We start from the raw sequence: 9,296 nt of genomic DNA, 5'->3' as shown, positions 1-9,296 counted from the left end.
ATACTGATTTTACAGAGATGATTTTTACCTTTTTCTTTAATTAAAAGTCTTCTTTTTTAGGAACCAGATTGATTTCTCCTTGTTTTAAGATCCAAGGGGGTTTGGATCTGTATTCACCAGGAGTTGGTGAAAGGAGGGTGGGAGGAAGGAGGGGGGATGGTTAATTTCTCCTTGTTTTAAGATCCAAGGGGGTTTGGATCTGTGTTCACCAGGGAATTGGTGAAAGGTTTCTCAAGGCTTCCCAGGGAGGGAATTCTTGTGATGGTGGCAGCGGACCAAAGCTAAGCTGGTAGATAAGCTTAGAAGTTTTCATGCAGGCCCCTACATTTGAAACCTAAAGTTCAAAGTGGGGAATCAGCCTTGACACACATATATAGTGGTATTGATCTCTCTCTCTCTCTGTCTCTCTCTCTCTCTCTCTCTCTATATATATATATATATATAAAAATCAGTTTTGATTCTTCAACAATGATTTTTTCCAGGTTTTGGGGAAACCCCTAAAAATATCAGTAAAAAAATTCCTTTTAAACCAAAAGCTGTTTTTAACATCAAAATCCCCCCACAAAACAAAAGAAAACAAAAACCCTGATGAAATATTTTCCAGCAGTTCTGATAATTAACAGTATTAATGCTACATGGATTACATAATTCATACAAATGTCATATATTATAGCAGCTATTGGAGTTATTCTTTAGATGAAGAGGTAAAATCAGGCCTCATTACTGCAATCAGGAAAGCTTGTGAGTAAAGTTACTCATGGGAGTTGTCTCATTTCAACCTGTGTAAATAAAGACACTTACATGGGTGAATGCTTGCAGAATTGGGTCCTACAAGATATTCTTTTAAATTACATGATGGGGGATATCCTAGGTGGGAATGGCAGGTGTTTGACTGCAGATACCATGAAAGTAACTTAGACGAGCAATGACGGTTCCTCAGTAATCCCAGTTTATACGTTGTCATCTCTTTTCCTTTCCTCAGGATGATGTGCCCAATATCGCCATCCTGGGAGCTGGTGGAGGTCTTCGAGCCATGATCGCCCTTCATGGAACCCTGCAGGAGCTACAAAAGCATGGTCTCTTGGACACCATCATGTACTTGTGTGGGGTCTCAGGTTCAACTTGGTAGGCGCATGTCAAGAGTGAATGAAATTGTGCCCTTCTATAGAACTGACAGCCAGGGGAAATTATTGCTATTGTTATTATTAACAAAAGACATGCTGAGTACTTCATCACCAATAGGAAAACACTGTCTGTCCATTTCCTGAGGAGGTGAGAATACACGTTACCAGCACAATCTAGGGCACACCTCCTTTACCCTACCATGGGCTCAAGGCACAACCCAGTTAATTTAGTCACCCCACCCTTTCCGGGCATGGGCTTGGGGCATACGGCACTCACCCTTACCAGTCCTGGGCCCAGGATGTAACCTGCTGGGGGTTCATGGGCTCTTTTATGAGTAAAAGAACCTTACACAGTAATATCCTTAACCTCTATTTATTAACAGTTACCAAAACAGAATACACATGCTACATATACAATTCTCACTACTCCTAATAAGGCAGATAAACTTTACTCAATGGCCAATGAAGATTAGATCTTCCAGGGCTCCAGCTTCTGCATGGTATTTTTGCCAGGTGCTGAGGTCTGGCAGCTCTGATCTTGAGCTGTGTCTTGGAGTGAGGATCCAAAGAACTTCCCTTTGGACTCGAGTTTATATAGTTAAAACTGGATTCTACTTAGCTATACCTTAATCAATCATTTTAAACTAAACAGTATTTTTCACCAATCCTAGCCCATTATGAAACAATTCTTTAACCAATCATACTCCAACACCTTAGCTGATTTAAATCTTGCAGAAATTATTTATGCAATGGACAGAAACAATAAAATAATTACACAGGGACCATACAAACAATAGAGAAGTAGGGGCCATAATGGCAAATCAATAGAACTATAGATTTAACCATCACAACTGTTGATAAGTGGTTTCCTTGCAAACAGAATACTATCAAACAAAGTTGTCTATAAACATCCTAAGATCTGTTTCTTTATCTGGTGATGGTGGGTACTATTAGGACAGGAGTACCTTCTTAACAGCCTGATATTATATTGTTTTGATGCAAATTAGATGGGACGTTACTCCCTGCTTCTTAGCTCCTGGTGGCTATTGTCCTCTTATGGCTTTTGCTTCTTACTGCAGAAAGTCCTTGGCCTGCATACATTGCAATGTATGTCCAAGGTTCAAACTCAGGCTAAAACTCAATACCTCTTCCATCTACACACAAATCATGCAAACCCAGAGCTTAGACCCAGGGTCCCAGGACTCCATGAGGGTAGAGGGTCTGAGCCTGAGTCAGGCCAGGACCCAGGGTTCAAGATCTATTGCTTTGTAGTGTAGACACAGTCCCACTGGACTCATGCTCTGCGAGTCAACCAAAGATGTCCCACGGGATGACTTCCTTTTTCCTATTGACAGTCAAGTTTTCCCACACTGCACCACAAACAAAGGGCTAATGCAGCCACATTTTGGGAGGGCTCTAGAAAGTCTGGGATATGGGTGGCAGAATATGGTCCTGCATAATGCAGTGTAGACTCTGGAGCCCCAGATTGGGACCCAGAGTTCAACAATTCCAAACCTGAGGTTACAAATGAGTGTAGATGCTCAAGTCCTAGGTTAGCAGACCCAGAGCCTGCTAACCTGAGTTCTACTAATCCTGGGCTTACATTGCTGTGTGGACATGCCTTTTAGGTCTGACCCTCCTAAGATTTCTACATGAGCAAAAATAATAGGGGCCAAGCCCTATACTTCTAATTTAATATTTACAGATCTTGCAGTGTCATTGTGAATTGCTTGATATCTGGTATTTCCCTTAAAGGCCAAAATCCTTCAGTCATGGGTCTTTTGTGAGTTTTATGGCTTATTTACCCTTAAAACGCTACAGCTGCTGCAGTTACGCCGCTGTAATGCTTCATTGTAGACACTAGCTACACCAGTGGGAGGAGTTCTCTCGTCAACGTAGGTAATCCATATACTTGAGAGGCAGTAGCTAAGCCAGCAGAAATATTCTTCCATTCACCTTGCATTGCCTACATAGGGACATAAGTCAGCTTAACTATGCCATGCCAGAGTGTGGATTTTTCACACCCCTTGAGCAACAGTTATGCTGGCCAAACAGTCTAGTGTAAAACAGGCTTTAATTATATTATGAAGCATAAGTGTCTAGCTCTGGTGGTTGTGGAGAAAAGCTTCGAAATGTGAACCCTACCAGCTCAAATGCCAGAAGACAAGTAAAAATAACCCATGTTTTTAAAGGTTTCAGAGTAGCAGCCGTGTTATTCTGTATCCACAAAAAGAACAGGAATACTATTTTAAAATAAATCTCATGATTTTTAAGCCAAACTCAGGATCTTCTGTGACCTGACCTGTGGTCTTTGGCACACTTGTTGTTGGCATTAGTGCTGAAAGCAGGATAGCAGAACGGTGCCTACTACCTTCTGTTGTCCCTTTCTCTCCAGTCAAGAGACTGTTATGTTAGTTGTCGTTAAAGAGGGGCAGAGTGTGTACAATGGTTTGGGCCATGAGAATAGTGAGAAGTGGACATAACTGGGGTTCGGTAAACTGGAACAAGTGACAGGGTGTAACACAAGATGCGGATATCCAGGTGGAAAAGAGACAACAATGGTTGCAAGGTTGTAGGATAGGGTGGAGAGTTAGTTTCTCAATGGAAAAGGAGACTGTGTCCTTCAGAACATCCAGCTAATCTGACAGGGCCACATACTGATAGCCTTATTCACAGTGCGTAGCAATTGACACAGGAGCCTAAGGGAGTTAGGCACACTGTTGTTGATGCAATTCAAAAGGAGACTGATACCAGTGGGCGACTTCCTAATTATCATAGTTACTTATCTGCCTCACATTAACATAGTATCTGAGCACCACTGCATTTATTTTCAGAAAACCCCTGTGAGATAGGAAAGTGCCTGTATCCCCCTTTTCCTATGGAGAACCTGGGCTACAATCTCTGGGAGAGCAGGGAGCAGAACCCACATTTCTCAAGTTCTAGACAAGTGGCCTAAGCACTGAACCATCATTCCCCTTCCAACCTTTCTGCACAAATAGTCCCACCGAAGTCAATGTTAGGGCGGCAGAGTCATGATGGGCTGGGCAGATCTGTGGATGTTACAAATGTCCTGAATGTAACCAGAGCTGTTCAAACTCGGTGCCAGGGACCCTGTGTATTGCTAATGGAGATTCTCCACTTGCTCAGCCTGGTAAGGACCTGGGGGATTTGGATTTTATCTCTGCTGATGCTGTGGCTTTCAACAGCATCTATCCAGCCAGCCATGTGATCCTTGTGGGTTACAAATGCATTGCAATGATGGAACGATGAGTGAGAATATTCTAATAAATAACTATGCAGGTATTGAAATGGCTGGGGAAAATAGCCCATATCCTGTTCTCCTTACCATCTGTGTTTTGTCTCTGTAATAGGTGTATGTCGTCTCTCTACAAAAATGGGGACTGGACAGAGAAATTGCAGGCCTTGGAGGAAAGTATGTGTGCTAGACTTTGCAAATATACCTGGAGTGTCCCAAAGGCAACAAAAATGCTTCTTGAGGCAGCTAAAGATGAAAATTACTCCCTGACTGAGTTCTGGGCCTACACTGTGGTCTATGGAATGTTACATGAGGTGGGTGAAAAACTTTCCCTTTTGTAACTTTCTAAGGTCCTTGTCTGGCCCCACTCACCAAAGTACCAGGGCGCTTCGTGATCTTTTACTGTGTTTAGCCTCACAACATCTCTGTGAAGTGGGGAAGTGTACACAGGGGAAACTGAGGCACCGAGCACCCAAAGGCCAGATTTTAAAGGTATCACCTTGTGGGATGAGCACGCAGGCACCTAGCACCCATTGATTTCAACAGGATTTAGGTGCCTACATGCTTCTGAAAATCCCCCAGGGTGCCTAAATACCTTTAAAAAACTGGCCCTGCTTGAATTGCTCAAGACCACATACGGTATGTCTACACTGCATTGTAAATCTGGGTCTGGTATACCTGACATTTCCAAGCCTGGGCTGGAGTGTCCACACTGCAGTGTAAACCTGGGCAAAGAATAACCTGCAATGCTGAGTCTCAGGGCCTGGATCAATTGATTTGGACTCATGGAGCTCAGGCTTCTGGGTTAAAAATAGTAACATAGGTTGGGGCTGGAGCTTGGGCTAGAGCTGGGCTCTGAAACCTGGTGATGGGGGTGGGTCTCGGACCCTGGGCTCCAGCCCACAGGAGAACGTCTATACTGCTGTGTTTAGCTCCACCACCCAAGCCCCGTGACCCAAGTCAATTGACCCCAGGCTCTAAGACTTGATGCTGTGGGTTTTGCTTTGCAGGGCAGATTTACCTACAGCTGCTGGACCTAGGTGTCACAGCCATGCTAATGCGGTCCTATTGTACTACCCAACCTTCTGACTCGAGACTGCGGCTTGATTTGAATCCACACAGCAAAACAAGAGGGCTTGGACCCGAGTCGCTGTGGGACACTGGCTCTGACCCAACCCTCTATTAAGGACCTTGGGTCCTGAGTCCATGCTGAGCCAAGTCAGACTGATTTGTGTGTGCACAGAAACGGGTCTTGGGCTCACACCTGAGTCAGATGCCGGGCTTAGTGTAGAGTGTAGACATACCCTCAGGGAGTCCGCAGGGGAAGTGGGGATTAAGTCTTAGGCTAATGGCTTGACCACTTAGTCATTGAGGAAATTTGGTCTCATAAATAAATAAATGCTGAGTGGCTCCACTGAATTCTGCAGAGTTACTTGAGTTACTTCATGTATACCTTTGGGTGACTGAGGGTCAACTCCACATCTGTCTAGCTATCATCTCAGCATGTGGATATGTGTTGGCTCCTTGAGCTCAGGCTTGGACTGAGCTGTCAGGGCAGGGACTATAGGCAATGTTACAATCATAGTTTTAAATTAGGAGTGTGTTTGTCTGAACCTATAAAATCTTGTCTTTACAGCTGGATAAGGGACACTTGTCTGAGCAGCAGAGTGCTTCTGAGAATGGAAATAACCCCTACCCCATCTATGCAGCAGTGGATGAGCGAAGTTTTTCCAAAGTAACTGAATACTCTCCAGGTAAAAACAAACAACCAAATCTACAGGTAATGTCCGTGTAAAGAAGCATGTCATTTATTTCATCTACATGCAACTCCTCGAGGCAGCAGAGATGTAAAGGTTGTCTTTAGAGGTGATTGAAAATGAAAAAACAAATTGTGAAAAAAATTCAAAACATTTAAATCTTTTTTGTTCAGCAGGATTATTAATGGGCCCCTTTTTCACACTGCATAACATTTTCTGTAATATTTGTTTCCTTTGTTTCCCCTAGAAATTTTATCAAAAACATATTTTAATTTGATTTTCTTTAGCAAAAATCTTGATTTTCAGTAAGAAAGGAGTAAGTGAAACAAAACCTTAAAAAAATTCTTAAAATATCAGTAAAACTATGGCAGAAAATTTCGCAAAACATGGAAAATCCAGGTAACATCTACTACTGCTGGGAATAAATTTTCTTCATGCAAAATCTTTTTTTTGAGAAAAATTCAAACTCACTATTGTTTTCTTTTCCCCTTTGTCCTAGTTTAGTATATCTTTTTAGGTGGAGGCACACTTTATTTATTATTTTATTTACTTATTTAGATTTAACAATATAAAATTATGCATCTTGAAGCTAACATCATTAATAACACAATACAATTCCTGGAGCATGAAAGAATAATTTCACAAGAAACTCACCAGCAATCGCTCCATTCACTTTTAGCTATAACTTGAGCTGATCAAAAATGATCCAACAAAGTAAAAACTTTCCATGAGTATAGGTCAGTTTTGACCCCAAGAAAATTATTTAGAAAAATACCAAAATGAAGCCTTTCAATTTTTAGTTTGAAGAAGACATTTTGCTTCAAAATTAATTTTACAAAAAATAAATTAACATGAAATAAAAAGTCAAAATCACAATGAAACTTTTTTGATTGACCAAACTAAAATTGTCTTGAACACTTCTTTTTGCAGGGAATTTTTCATTTTGTTTTGTTTTCATTCCAATTCAGAACAAAACAAGATTTCACAAATGTGGAGTTTCCCTCCAAATGGGAAATAACAGCTTCTGCATAGCCCTAGATGTGCCAAGAATTACTCTTATAATTTGGACATGGTTTAGAACCAGGAGGTAGCTCACACATTTTGGGGAGGTGCTAAGGGACTAAGATGCGGTGAGAACCAAATGGAGGAATTGTACATGAATTAGGGGATCACATGGGCCTTCTGGAACACTGAGAGAACTCTGCATGATGGGGCATCCTGGAAGATAGCATGAAGTTGATAATGGGAGAAGGTAAGGTAGGAGGTAGGGAATTCAATGGTGGAGCAAAGGGGATGATCAAGTCAAGCTGGGAGAAATATTTTCAATAAATAGTTTTTTTCACTAAAAATATATTTTCAGACCCCTTTTTGTTGAATTCAAATATAATGAATAGTTTCAGTTGGGGAAACAAATTTTAAGTGTAAAGCATTTTGTTTTTACTGTTTGATTTCAAATGGTCTTTTAATTTCAAATGTGGTCATTAAGAAAAGTGAAAACCGATTAATCAAGGAGGAAAGAAATGAGTCAACTAAAATGTTTTGTGGGACTTGAAATGAATAAAACAAAACAAAGTTTTATTTTCTGTCAACTCAAAATGATTTATTTATTTACTTTTTAATTTGGTGAAAAATTAGGGTTGTTTTTTTCAATTTGAATCAAACTGGATATTTTCTGACTCAGATGTGAGTCTTGGGCTCACATCTGAGTCAGAACCCAGGCTTAATGTGCAGTGTAGATGTACCCTCAGGGAGTCTGCAGTGGAAGTGGGGAATTAACTCCTAAGCTAATTGCTTGACCACTTAGCCACTGAGGAAGGTTTGTTCTCAATTTGAATGAAACTGGATATTTCTCCAGAGTTTTTGGTTCAGCCACTGAATTAAAAATTACATTATTTGCTCAGCTTTAGCGGTAAGAACTCTGAACTGAGACACAGGTGGTGTGGCATTGTAGTTGGAGCCTGGGAGGTGAGGACCAACAGCTTCATACAGAATGTGAATAGGAGTCAAGGATGGATGTGAAGATGCGACATCATGGATGGAAAGAAATATTATTAATGTAGACATTGTTTGAAGCACGCTCACATTCCCCTGAGTTATGCATACCTCATGCCACCCTTTCCTGCTGATTCATCTGCCACCTCAAAACTGTTGCTGGGCTTTGTTTCCTTCTCTTTCTTTTTATTTTTCAGCAACCTGGTTTGAGTTCACCCCCCATGAAGCCAGCTTCCTTGGCTATGGAGCAAGTGTACCCATGGAATACTTTGGAAGTGAATACAAGAATGGGGAGCTAAAGAAGCAGAAAGAAGAGAAAAGCATGAGTTACCTACAAGGTGAATGATCATGCCCCTGTTTCTTAACAGATGGAGACAACTGAGGGTGGTTAGATGCATAGATATCAGAAGTAAACCATGGAATTCTAAAATGGAGAAATATTTACATATATTAGAAAGCTTTTATGTAGATAGCTGAGCGGGGTAAAAAACAGTTTTCATAAGCCATAAAAAATTTTGAGTTATCAAAAGAAATTCCTTTCCTGAAAAAGAACAAAAAATCAAAATTAATTTTTTTTCACAAAATAAAAATAAAAAAACAGTTTTGTTTCAGGTGAGTTGAACTATTTCATTACAATAAGAACAGCCACAATGGGTCAGACCAAAGGTCCATCTAGCCTAGTAGGTCCATCTCGCCTAGTATCCAGGCTTTCAACAGTGGCCAATGCCAGGTGGTTCAGAGAGAATGAACAGAACAGTCAATCATTGAGTGATTTGTCTTCCTATTTTCCACACCCAGCTTCTGGCAATCAGAGGCTAGGGACACCCAGAGTATGGGATTGCATCCCTACCCATCATGACTAATAGCCATTGATGGACCTATCCTCCATGAACGTATCCAAATCTTCTTTAAATCCCATTATACTTATGCTCTCCCGCCGACGTAGCTACCGCTGCTTTTTGGGCATGGTTTATGCTGACGGGAGAGAGCTGTCCCATCGGCATAGAGCAGCTACACAGGAGACCTCACAGCGACATGGCAGCAGCAGTACAGCTGTGTCTCTCTAAGGTCTATAGTGTAGATATAGCCTGAGTTGATAACCAATGTTTGTGTTGCTCGGCTTTTATGCTCCTTTGAAAACCCAGCCTTAACCAACAAGCTTACCTT

At 41.3% G+C, this 9,296-nt stretch overlaps 1 protein-coding gene across 1 annotated transcript in view; it reads left to right on the top strand.

The window, feature by feature from the left end:
- Positions 1 to 9,296, top strand: part of LOC112122671 (cytosolic phospholipase A2 gamma-like) — a 25,580-nt gene that overhangs the window by 1,834 nt on the left and 14,450 nt on the right. The window contains exons 3-6 of the mRNA XM_029911737.1: positions 983 to 1,125; positions 4,496 to 4,694; positions 6,017 to 6,134; positions 8,327 to 8,467. Coding sequence (XP_029767597.1) covers positions 983 to 1,125; positions 4,496 to 4,694; positions 6,017 to 6,134; positions 8,327 to 8,467 — 601 coding nt within the window. The remainder of the gene's footprint in view (positions 1 to 982; positions 1,126 to 4,495; positions 4,695 to 6,016; positions 6,135 to 8,326; positions 8,468 to 9,296) is intronic.

Source organism: Terrapene carolina, unplaced genomic scaffold (genome assembly GCF_002925995.2).
Source record: "Terrapene carolina triunguis isolate 2854851 unplaced genomic scaffold, T_m_triunguis-2.0 Scaffold119, whole genome shotgun sequence".
Lineage (NCBI taxonomy): Eukaryota > Metazoa > Chordata > Testudines > Emydidae > Terrapene > Terrapene triunguis.
This window is presented reverse-complemented; position numbering and strand designations above follow the sequence as displayed.